This window comes from Leptonychotes weddellii, chromosome 9 (assembly GCF_054177405.1).
Source record: "Leptonychotes weddellii isolate Sample4059 chromosome 9, ASM5417740v2, whole genome shotgun sequence".
NCBI classification, from domain to species: domain Eukaryota; kingdom Metazoa; phylum Chordata; class Mammalia; order Carnivora; family Phocidae; genus Leptonychotes; species Leptonychotes weddellii.
Window position 1 is genome coordinate 102,036,313 of NC_138377.1, and position 11,669 is coordinate 102,047,981.

The following is an 11,669-nucleotide window of genomic DNA, read 5'->3' on the forward strand; positions in this document are numbered from 1 at the left end:
TGGGACCTCCAAGGCGAGGTCCATAAAAGATATGGCAGCTTCCGGGGCACCTGGATGGTTCAGTCGGTTCAGCGTCTGCCTTTGGCTCAGGTCATGATCCCAGGGTCCTGGGATCGAGCCCCGCATCGGGCTCCCTGCTCCGCGGGAAGCCTGCTTCTCCCTCTCCCACTCCCCCTGCTTGTGTTCCCTCTCCTGCTGTGTCTCTCTCTGACAAATAAATAAAATCTTTAAAAGCTACGGCAGCTTCTGACTGCTTGCTTTGGGGCAAGCCGGCCACCATGCCTGAGGGGCCCCTGGAGGCCCTATAAGGGAGGAACTGAGGCCTCCTGCCCACAGCCAGCCCCAGCTCACCGCTCATCTTGGAAGTGGGTCTGCCAGCACCCGTCAAAGCTTCAGATGACCTCGGCCCTCACTGACCTCTCGACTACTGTCTCTTGAGAGACTGGGAGCCCACACTGTCCCGCTGAGCTGCTTGTGAACTCTCGATCCATAGAAACTATGTGCGATAGTAAAGGTTTATTGCTATGTTAAGCTCTTAGGTTTGGGGGATAATTTGTTATGCAGCAGCAGATAACTGATGCAAATCTGTGCAAGTGTAAGTGATAGTCCAGAGAGCCTGGCTGGGACTCTGAAAGTAGGACTCTGCTCCCGCGAGGAGAGACCTTTCCTTGATCAATCAATGGATCGACTCATTTATTCATTCAACAAATATATTTTTTTTAAGATTTATTTATTTATTTGAGAGAGAGAGCGAGAGAGAGAGCAAATGGGAGGAGGGGCAGAGGGAGAGAGAGACAAGCAGAAGCCCCGCTGAGTGCGGAGCCCGATGCGGGACTCGATTCCAGGACCCTGAGATCATGACCTGAACTGAAATCAAGAGTTGGACACTTCACTGACTGGGCCACCCAGGAGCCCCTCAACAAATACTTCTTAAGTACTTACCATATATGTCAGGCACTATGCTGGGCACTGGGGACACAAGACTCAATGGCAGGGGCCTTCCTGGGGGAGCTCACAGGCTCCCCACAGTGATGCAGTGCCTGTTGGATATGGAGATGGGAGGACAAGGGAGATGTCCGTGACAAGCCCAGTTTTCCAGTCTGGGCACGCGGATGGCTGGTGGTGTCGTTCATTGAGATAAATGGGGGACAGGCGACATCTCAGGAGAGAAGCTTTGGGTATGTTGATTTTGAGGTGTTTGTGAGAAATCCAGTGACACTGTGTGGGCCGTCGGGTATGAGGGCTGAAAGCCCCTGGGAAGGCCCCGGCCAGAGGCACGTCTGTTTGGGAACCATGGCAGTACAGACAGTGGGACTGAAGCAAAGAGAGGGCAGGCTGCCCAGGCAAGAGGAGGGGTGGGGTAAAATGACAGAAGGCCCAGGACTAAGCCCTGAGACACTAACGGTTTTTCTTTCAACTTTTTGTTTTGACATAATTTCAGACTTACAGAAAAGCAGTGAGGCCATTACAAATATTTCCCACATACTCTTCACCTAGATTTCCCAAATGTCAATATTTTATCGGATCTTAAATTCTTTTCTATGTATATACATATTTTTTCCTGAGCTAATCCAGAGTGAGCTGCAGACATGGCTCTCCTTCATCCTTATACACTCCAGTGGCTCTTTCTTTCTTTTTTTTTTAAGATTTTATTTATTTATTTGAGAGTGACAGTGAGAGAGAGCACAAGCAGGAGAGAGGAGCAAGCTCCCTGCTAAGCAGGGAACCCAATATGGGGCTCGATCCCAGGACCTGAGATCATGACCTGAGCAGAAAGGCGGAGGCTGAACCGACTGAGCCACCCAGGCGCCCCATCTGGTAGCTCTTTCCTAAGAACAAGGACCTTCTCTTTCATAACCAGACAGCAATGATCAAAATCAGGAAGTTAACATTGCTACCCTATTTTTAACTGGCTACAGACCTTCGTTCCGTTTTGCCAATTTCCCCAGTAATATCCTTGATAGCAAAGGAGAATACCAGTTGCTGTATTGCGTTGAGTTGTCCTCCCTCTCGATTTCTATTGATCTGGGAAAGTTCTTTCCTTAAGTGTTTCTTTGTCTTTCATGACATTGCCCTTTTCAGCAAGTACAGACCAGTTTTTGGTAAAGTGAATCTTGATTTGAGTTTATGTGGTTTCTTCATAATTGGGTTCGGGTCATGCATCTGTGGCCGGAATAGCCCAGAAGTGATGCTGTGCTCTCTCAGTGCATCCTCTTGGAGGTATACCACGTTTCTCTGGCCCACTGTTGGTGATGTTAATTTACATCACTTGGTTGAGGTGATGCCTGCCAGGATCCTCCCTGTAAAGTTACTGTTTTCCCCTTTGCAATGAATAAATTTAAGCCAACGTTGAAAGGTCAGGTTGAGGAGGAAGAGCCAGGAGGAAAGCTTGTGAAGGGCAGTGGGGACATGGGAACAAGACCAAAACAGCTCGGAGCTGGGAAGAGGCTCCGAAGGAAGGGAGTGGTTGGTTATTGGGTCCGGGGCAGGCGGGAGGCCAGTCCAGCAGGGGTGAAGTGTCCCCTGGCTGCAGCTTCCCCAGGCAGGTTGTCATCTAGGGGGAGCGATGGCTTGAAGCCAGCCTGCAGAGAATAGAGACAACAGGAAAAATGCTTCTCAGGGGAGGTTGGTCTGGATGGGGCAGAGAGATACAGGCCCTGGAGGCGACGTGTGTGTGTGTGTGTGTGTGTATGTGTGTTGGGGGGGGGTCAAGTAGATGGTTTCTAATACATGGAAGGGACGTAGGGTATGGAGAGCGTGAGGGGAGGGGACCATGTGAAAGGTCAACTGTCTTTGATTAGGCAGAGGGAATGGAAGAAGGTGTTGGTGAGTCCTCCTGGGCCGCAGGAGGCAGTGAGAGCCGGGGGTCCCGATGGTGTGGTGGGGCGGGTTTGGGTCAGAGTCCCGTCTGCTGGCCTGTTTCCACTGTTGGGAAGGAGGGGGTGCAGGGGGCTGACAGGACATGCAGAGGGGAATGAGCCACGCTGGAAACGACCTCTGGGGAGAGGACGAGAGCAAGCTGACCAGCGTGGACATGGACAGTTGGCGGCATGGTGACAAGTCCGGGGTTCAGAGGCCGTGATACTAATCCCAACAGCTTTTCACTGCCTGGTGCAGGCAGACAGCTGGACCTGGGGACTCAGCAGCCGCACAAGGAGGGCAGCGAAAGCAGAAGGGGACCGAGGGAGAGGGAGAAGGAGCGCAGTGAGCGATGGGGTCTTGGCGCTAGCAGGCGATTTGTGCATCCAGACTAGCAGAGTGACAGGATGTCAGCCAAGGTGGTGTTCCAAAGGGAGGCATAAGGTCAGTGCCGTGGGCCACGGTGAGCAGCTCAGGATGTGCTGGGGAGAGGGGCCTGTGAGGGAGTGGAGGGGAGGTACTTGGAGAGGAGGAGGTCTGGGAACTGGGAGACCAAGGGATGGGTTGTCCTCGGGAAAGCCTCAGTCCCCCGGGTGATGGCAGGGGCAGGGTGGGTGGGGAAGAAGGTCATGAGCCAGGGCCGCCAGGTTTACGAGTCAGGACAGATGGCCACCCTGAGCAGATGAGGGGGGCACCCTGGACACTGAAGCCCTTGAGGAGTGGTACTTTTTAAAGGGAGGGGACACTGCCCCCGGGTGAGTAGCAAGGAGACCAGGGATCTGCTCCACCTTGGACTCTGAGGGGCAGGAGTGTGAGAGACAGAACAAGCAGCTTTGGAGAGGACCAAGGCTGTCTCCAGGGTGAGCTAGGTTTCTGTTAAAGCTGGAAAGAAGGGAGCATTTGGAGCAGAAGTAGGGTGGCTTGTGATGGGCTGGGGTGTAGTGTGGCTCAGCTGACCCCAGAGAGCCAGGCACACAGGCGACAGACGGGAGCAGTCCGGGGCCGGGTGGCCGGCGGGGGGCGTATTGTAGGCAGCCTCCCTAGGTCTGAAATACTTGGAAACTCCACCCCGCCTGCCGCCCCAGATCAGGAAGGTAGAGGTCTCAGCCCCACATCTGGCCCCTGTCAGCATGAGGGGACCATCAGGGCTTGAGCCCAGCAGGCCCGCAGCTTCCTCCAGGAAAAGCTGACAAGGATGGGGGTGAGGAGGTGGCACTGTCCGTGGCCCAAGGCCAGTTGAGGCCAGGCTAATCCTAGCCTTGCGCAGCCCTCTCTCCAGAAATCAGAGGAATCAGAGGCTTGGCGGCCCCCTGGGTGATGTGAGGGACAAAGGGGGGTGTCTGCGGCCACTGGGTGGGACCCTGCCCTCTGTTCTGAGCCATTCAGTCCGCAAGGGCTTCTGGAGTGCCCAGCACATCTGGCCTGTCTGCTCCGAGTCCTCATCGTGCCTGCTGGCTGGAATGAGCTCAGAGTGGGGTTTGGTTTCCATTAGATCAGAGGCTGTGAGCCAAAGAGAGCCCTGGGTTTGTGTCCTGGTTCTGTCTCTGCTACTGATATAATGGGAGACTTTGGGTAAGTCCTTGCCCCTTTGGGGGACTCAGCTTCTTTATTTATGTACCAGGGCTGTGACAGACACCCTCTCTAAAGCCAGGGGTCATCTGTTCCCAAGACAGAAACCCCTCTTAGCTGGTTTGGATCAAATCCCCAGTCTGAGCTATGAACTGGTGGGTGCAGGCAGGCCCTAGGGCCCCAAAACCTCCTGGGTTTTAGGGGGTGAAGGCATCCCCAGCATTTCCTCCGCCCTGGGGCTCATCAATCAGTCATTTGGCAGTTGGGTGTCTTCTCTACCCCTCAGTGTTCCCTCTCACACTGCCCCTACCCCAGGGGGTACTCTGGACCACAGGCACAGGAAGTGCCTTGCTTCTTAAGGCTTCAATGTCATCCCTCCATCCTCCTTATTTGTTCCCCATTCCCTGCCTGAAATGCCAGCAGCAGGCAAGCAAGCATTCCCTGAGCTAGACATGGATCTCTAAAGACACTGTGCCCTGGGATAGGAGTCCGGGAAGCTATCAGACAGTTACACCTTAGTGTGAAATAATCGGTTTGATCATTTTCCAAGGAGAAACAGACAGAAGGGAGGGCGTGTCCAGAACCTGCGGGGATAGATGGGAGGGGCAGGGGATAGAGGGCCACCCCAGGGGACTTTCCAGGCTGCGGGAACATTTCCCCCAGGATCCACCCACACTTTCCATTCCTTTCTCTGACTTCAGGGCACCCACTAGTAGAGAAGAGCTGGCTCTGTCACTCCCCCTCTCCCTTTTCCTTCCTTGACTCGGGGTTCTGGGCACCCTTAGGCCATGTAGCCTGGTTGGGAGTAGGGGGTGGTGGGGCCTAGTTTTCAGGGTTCTATAGCTGAGCTGCCATGGTAACTGGGGGAAATAAACACTCCGAGTTTCACGGCCCAAGTTCTGCGGTGATGTCATCCCTAGCTCTAGCCTGCTAGGTCCTGTGGCTGGCTGCACCCCAGGCGGCCTCAGCTGCTCAAGCCAGAGGATTGACTTCCTTCCCAACCCCCAAGCAGCTTCTCGAGTTGGGAGAGAGTGGACACAGGGGCTTGAGCAAGGGCATCTGGAACAGGCTCCACACAGGCCTAGCCCCTTGCCCACCACTTGGATCTCTCAGTAGCTATTGCCCCCTCTTGGGCCCCAGCCATGAAACTGCCCAAGGGGGCCAGGAACTCTGTGTTCAATGGGCAGGGCCCAGAGGAGAAAGTTCAGGTGCCCTCATGGCGGGAGGTAAAGCAGACCCCTGTGATCATGGCAATGATCAAAGGTGAGAGCAGGCCCCTGTCCTGAGCTTGGATTCCTCTCTCTACAGGGCTGCGGAAGGTGCCCCAGCCTTCCAGCCCTGCCTCCCGCAAAGCTCTTGAGGATTCTCCTCCAAGCCCACAGAAGATCTGCACCTTCAAGCTGAACCCCAGAGGCAGTATTAGCTGCTGGGACTTTTCATGGGGGTAGGAGTAGAAGGGAGCATGGTGTATGATTTTCCAGTTTTGGAAAAAAGCTAGGGATTCGAAGGAGGTTTTAGCCCACCTTTAGCTTTCCTCACTTCCCTTGAATCTTACCCTCCACTGAAAGCAGACAAACTAATTCTTTTTTTTTTTTTTTTTTAAAGATTTTATTTATTTATTTGACAGAGAGAGAGATAGCGAGAGCAGGAACACAAGCAGGGGGAGTGGGAGAGCGAGAAGCAGGCTTCCTGCCGAGCAGGGAGCCCGATGTGGGACTCGATCCCAGGACCCTGGGATCACGACCTGAGCCGAAGGCAGACGCTTAACGACTGAGCCACCCAGGCGCCCAGACAAACTAATTCTTACTACATTGTTAATGACTGATTGTTGGTCTATGTGGGAGGTGGTTTAGTATGTGATTATATGATTGCGGTCTCTTGGCTGATTGTCTCAGAATTTTCACATTACCAGGCTTGTGTGACTTTGAGCAAACTGATATTTCTAAGTCTCATTTTTCTCATCTGTAAGATGGGAAACACAATAGTATCAATTTTATGGAGTTGTTGGGAGGCTTAGCTGAAATAATCCGTGTTAATACTTAGTGTAGTGCTTGGTGCAGAGTAAGTTCTTGGTTAATTGTAACTATTATCTTTCATATTACCTGTTGCCTGTCTAAGACACATTGCATTTTATCTGGGAACATTGTCTTTCCCCCAAAGGAAGCTCGATGGTGGGATTTGCGGCAGTGTGACGTCAGCAGAAGCAAAGATCCCAATGTTCTCATGGCACACTGGGTTCGGGGCTTCCCTTGCCTCTGATCCCGTGCGCCGAGGCTGAGGGCTGCCCTGTCCATCCTCGCAGGTCCGGGCCCGGCCAAGTACCTCCGACCATCTGGCACCGGCTACTTCCACCACGACATCTCCATGTTCCAGGAGCCAGCCTATACTCTGCACACGAGACACTCGGAGAAGCGTGAGTGCTCGTCACGCCCGTCATCCCCTCGGGCTCAGGATTACTATTGTTGGATGTTCGGGGTGGCAGTGAGAAGTAGGGAGCCATTACCTGTAGCCACGGGACCCTGGGAACCCAGGCCTGCCCTGCAGAGGACACCCAGGTGGCTCACTGGGTCCTGAAGGAAGCCAGCAGGGATGCCCAGGTGACCCACACCTCCAAAGGCCGCTCTGTGGGGAGCTCCCAGCTGGACCTCCGGCGGGAGCTCTGAAGGGTGGCTGGGGCTGTCCAGTGGGCAGGGGAGTCTCCTCTGTCTCGTCTTGGGCCAGGGCCCCTCAGCTCTGGCTGCTATGGTTCACTTGTCACAGAAGTTGGGCAGAAATAGCTGGGGAGGGGGGACTCTGGTGGGAATGGTGGCCCCCCCCCAAGCTTCGCAGTTGGCTTAGAACCCCCTGGAAGAGCAAGAGCAGAAAGCCGCAGAAGAACTCTGGCTGCTGGTCAAGGCCAGCGAGAGGAGAGGGTGGGCAGGGGTGTTGAGCAGTATCTCTGGGGCTCTGAGATCGAGAGGCCTGCTGGGTCCCTCCCTGGCGTGACATGGCCTCCTCAGCAGGGGAACCGCCTGTCCAGGGCTGGACCCCTTCTTAGTACTAACAATAGCCACTGTGCCTATTATTACCCCTTGGCACCAATCCCCGATGGGAGCTGACCAAGCTGCTACACAGCTGTTATTTTATCTGCTTCTCTGAGCAAGTTCTCAAGACTGGTAGGTCATGCATTAAAAGCCCCATTATGCAGACAAGGAAATCAAGGGTCGGGAAACACCCAAGAGCCCAAGGAATCGGATGCGAGCCCTCACTTCTCTACTGGGCAGAGGGGATCTTCACCCGGTGGCAGGCCAGGCTCACCCTAGGGCATCCTCTGGGGCTGACTGGGCCTCTCTGTGGCTGCCTGCAGGGGTCATGGACGTTTGCAGCCCTGGGCCTTGCTATTTCTTGGATCCCAAAATAACCCGGTTTGGAATGTCCAGCTGCCCACAGGTTCCCATGGAGGAACGCATCTCTAACCTGCGTAAGATGGGACGGGAGAGGGGTGTGGGGGTTGGGAGGATGGGGAGCGGGGGTCCACCCTTAGGACCTGAGCAGGGACAAAGGGTCATGACTCCCCTTTGCCAGGTGTGTCTTTGGATCCTGGCATCTCCCTGCAAGCTTATATCAAGACTCTGATGTCACCATGTCAGTGTCACAATACTTAGGTCTTGAAGCCGATGTTATGCATGTGTGGCAGCAGGCAAGGTTATGATAAAAATGTCATGGGGGCTCACGGTGCATCAGGGATATTGCCATGCTAATGAGCTCACAGACTAGTGATTTCAGGATGTTTTCTGGGTGCCGTCACGGGGATGATATCAGGATGCCGACATCCCAAGGGTGACGTTCTGATGACACTTGTGATTTTTATCTTATAACAGTGTCAATCCTGATGTCACTGTGACCTAAGTCCCTCCCCCTGCCCATAGCCCTGTGCAGGGGTGGTGATGTCCCTGCCCGACGATAAAGTGGTTATAGTAACATCAATCAGGCTCACCAAGACCTCTTACCTCTCTACCTGGACCCATCAGTTGGACACCAGGAGATGTGGCCTGGCTCCCACCCTGAGACCCTTCCCCTCCATTTATCCACTTTCAGGCCTGAGCCCCAACCCAGCCCCCTGCCATTACCACTTGGAGAAGACCGACCCACCTGGGGAACGCAGGGCTCCCCAGTGTGCTTTTGGCTACCGGTGCCCGTACAGAGTGATGGACCCCAATCCAGCCCCCAATCAGTACCAGCTGCCACTCTTGCTGGGGCCCAGCAACCCCGTCAGCCGAGCGGCTCCTTGCTATAGTTTTGCCTCGGGGCACAAGAACTGGTTCTACAAGGAGAATGTGGCAGGAGGCCCTGGGCCGGCCGTGCATGCCCGGCCTGAGCCCTCCGTTTACCAGAACCGCAGCCCTGTCTACAACATGGCCAAGCGATTCGCCTACCCGATGGACCACACACCTCGGCCTGGCCCAGGCTCGCACGACGTCCAGCAGGTCACAGTGCACAAGCCCCGCCCACCTGCTTTCACCATGGGCATCAAGCACTCACCCCACCTGTGCCCACTGGTCATCGACATTCCCGACTAAGCCCCCTCCTGGGGCACTCACCCCCCGCTCCCCACAGAAGTTATTTTTCTATACTGAACTGAGCAATTTACCAAGGTTTCAAGTAGTAGGGCTGGTGCCTGGTGTGTCTAGCGCACAGAAGGCATTAGATAAATATTTTCACTTATTCAGTTTTTTGTTTTGCAAACATGGTTGCTTCCTTTGGGGCCTGCCCTGGGTGAGGGGCTGGGATCCTGGGAGGCATTGTAGGGGTCCCTGTCTGGAAGAAGGTCTGTCCCGGCTCAGCAGGGGAGGCAGCCAGGAGCCCTGGGCAGAGACTCTGGCCAGCTATGTTCTAGTCTGAACTCTGCCACTAACGTGCAATGTGGCCTTGTGCAGCTCCTGTCCTCTGGGCCCCTCAGGGCTGCCCTTGGGACAGTGAGGGGGGAAGCGTAGGCCTGGAGCATGTCCAAGTTCCCTCCATCTCCACAACGGTGTGACTGTGGTCCCTGACAGGGGTCAGCGTGCGCAAGGAGCAGGGCAGAGGAGGGAGGGGTCGTCTGGTCAGGGACGGGGGTCCAGGGGGTTTTTCCTGGCAGAAGGACACAAGAAGACAAGTGGAGATGGTGTGTAGCGGGGGGTACTCTTGGTGTCTGTAAAGATGAGAGCAAAGACAGGCACCCGGGACCGAAGTGCGCGGGACAGGACCCTGGGGCAAGCTCTGAGAGCAGGAGCCTGGGCTGCAGCAGGTTGGCCAATAAGAGGACCAGGTTGTGGGCCACTGGAGGGCACTCAGGCTTTGTCCTCAGCGTGATAGGGCTAGTTAAGATGCGTGATTTTCAGGTTTCTTTGGGCAGTGAGAGAACGTTGGACAGAATGGGCAGAGCCTGGAGGCCGCAGTCAGCCTAGGAGGAGGCAAAGGAGGCCAAGCAGACTGCTGAGAGAAGGGACTGCTTGCCGCATGTTGTCTTTGGAGAGCTGCTTGTCTGTCCCCCGACTCAGCAACCTCGCCCTGGCCCTGCAGTGCAGGTTAGAGGAGGAGAGGAGGAGCCCCCCACTAGCCAGGCGGGGGCAGTGTTGCCTTACTCATGAGTCCAAGCCTGGCGCACCCTGCCCCACCCCACCCCTTCCAGCTCTGCCGCTTTGGGGAAGGTAGGTGCCCGCTCTCCTGCGGGTCTCTGTGGAGGCTGGGGCCGAGTTGGAGCAATATTCAGGTTTTAACTGAAAATGAAAGTTGAACTGAAGACCTAACTTTGGATAGAATCAGAGAATATCTTTGGAATATTAAAACAACAGTCACGAAGAGGGACTTGTAGGAAAGCCCACTGGGATCATACCTGACTCTGGGCCCCGAAATCCCCTGCCCCCTCCCCCACCGCGCTAGCCCCCAGGCCTGGGGTATATGTCTGTCCTGTCCTCCCCACTCCTCAGCGAGGCTGGTCTGGGCAGGCTCGAGAGAGAGCCAGTGAGCTTGGGGGCCCATCTGTCTTGCAGCAGATTAGAAAGATGTCATTTTGCCGACAATGCCATTTATCACGGTGGCTGCAAAAATTGGGGATGCTTGGCCGAAAGTACTGGGTGGGGGTGGGGGCTGGCGGGTGGCAGCACCTACTGCTGTCCTGTGTAGCCGGGTCAGGGAAGCTATAGGCCAGCCTCTGAATCGTGTTTTTTGGATGTAGTGCCTATCCCATTCCAAGGCCCTCCGCTGGAAAAATGAGGAAACTAAGGCCCAGAGCCAGGGAAATAATGAATGGCCTGTCTCTAAATAAAGATCTAGGCTCAGTGTGTGACCCACTCAGTGTGCAGCTAGGTTGGGGTCAGTCTGTGACTAGAGTCAGGGCTCAGTCTGGGACAGACCCTCAGCTTGACAGGCTCCAGCTGCCGCCAGATATGGGTAGGGACTGGGTATTAGCCCCAAAGCTAGAAGTAACCCTTGGTTTGTGATCCCAAGGGAAGGAGAGGAGGCTGGAGGACTCAGAATGAGTCTTTGGGGGATGAAGATGTTTGGAAGAGAGATGGCCCCGCTAAGAAGGGGATGCGGCCTCTGTGGAAGATGAATGGGACTTCCCTTGTGCCTCAGCCCACAGAATGACAGGGTCATTTAGCTTGGGATGGACCTTTTGGCAAAGCAGTCCCCCTCTCTTGGCCTTGCCTCCTTTGTGGTGGTGACTGGGTAGGTGACCTGCAGAAGGGTGGTGGGCACGGCCTCCCAGGCCTGGCTGAGTGCTGACCCCATCCCTTCTGACTCGGAGCGGGGCCGGGGCACCCTTGACCTGGTGGGAAGCCCTGGTCTGAATTCTCAGAGGACTTAAACCTGTGCCCTCAGGTACTTGGGCCCTGGAGCCTGGCCCGTGACTCACACAGACATGATGGTTCATTCATTCAGTAGACTTTTGCTGAGCTCCTGCCCTATGCCAGGCTCCGGCTGCACCTGGGAGCACCAAAAGACGGTGAAGGCCAGCCATACCTCCAGGTGTTCAGAGAGTGGCTCATGGGAGGATGAGAAGCAGCTCTCTCCAGCCATGAGCAGACACTGGAGGGTTGCTGAGGGTCCAGCGAATGGCAGGGTGCCCACCAGAGCTCCCTCCCTTCTCTCCGGGGGAAGGGAGAAGCCTGGCCTCCATGGGTCACCCCTGCCAGGGTGTGGTGGTAAAACTACAGTCACATGACTCTCCCGGACCCTGGCTGGGGGTCTCGTTCTCTGTCACTCTGTTGTTGCTGGAG

General features: G+C 55.3%; 1 protein-coding gene across 1 annotated transcript; it reads left to right on the forward strand.

Moving 5' to 3' along the window:
- Positions 1 to 5,092: 5,092 nt before the first annotated feature.
- On the forward strand, positions 5,093 to 10,568 carry CIMAP1C (ciliary microtubule associated protein 1C). Its single transcript, XM_006744443.3, has 4 exons — positions 5,093 to 5,691; positions 6,731 to 6,841; positions 7,775 to 7,888; positions 8,506 to 10,568. Exons 1-4 carry the CDS (start codon positions 5,571 to 5,573, stop codon positions 8,985 to 8,987), a joined length of 828 nt encoding a protein of 275 aa, XP_006744506.1. The 5' UTR covers positions 5,093 to 5,570; the 3' UTR covers positions 8,988 to 10,568.
- The last annotated feature ends 1,101 nt before the right edge of the window (positions 10,569 to 11,669 follow it).

Coding starts and splice junctions, on each gene's coding strand:
- CIMAP1C (XM_006744443.3), top strand. CDS start 5,571: ATGAAACTGCCCAAGGGGGCCAGGAACTCTGTGTTCAATGGGCAGGGC. Junction 5,692..6,730: donor GATCATGGCAATGATCAAAG/GTGAGAGCAGGC, acceptor CCATCCTCGCAG/GTCCGGGCCCGGCCAAGTAC. Junction 6,842..7,774: donor CACGAGACACTCGGAGAAGC/GTGAGTGCTCGT, acceptor GGCTGCCTGCAG/GGGTCATGGACGTTTGCAGC.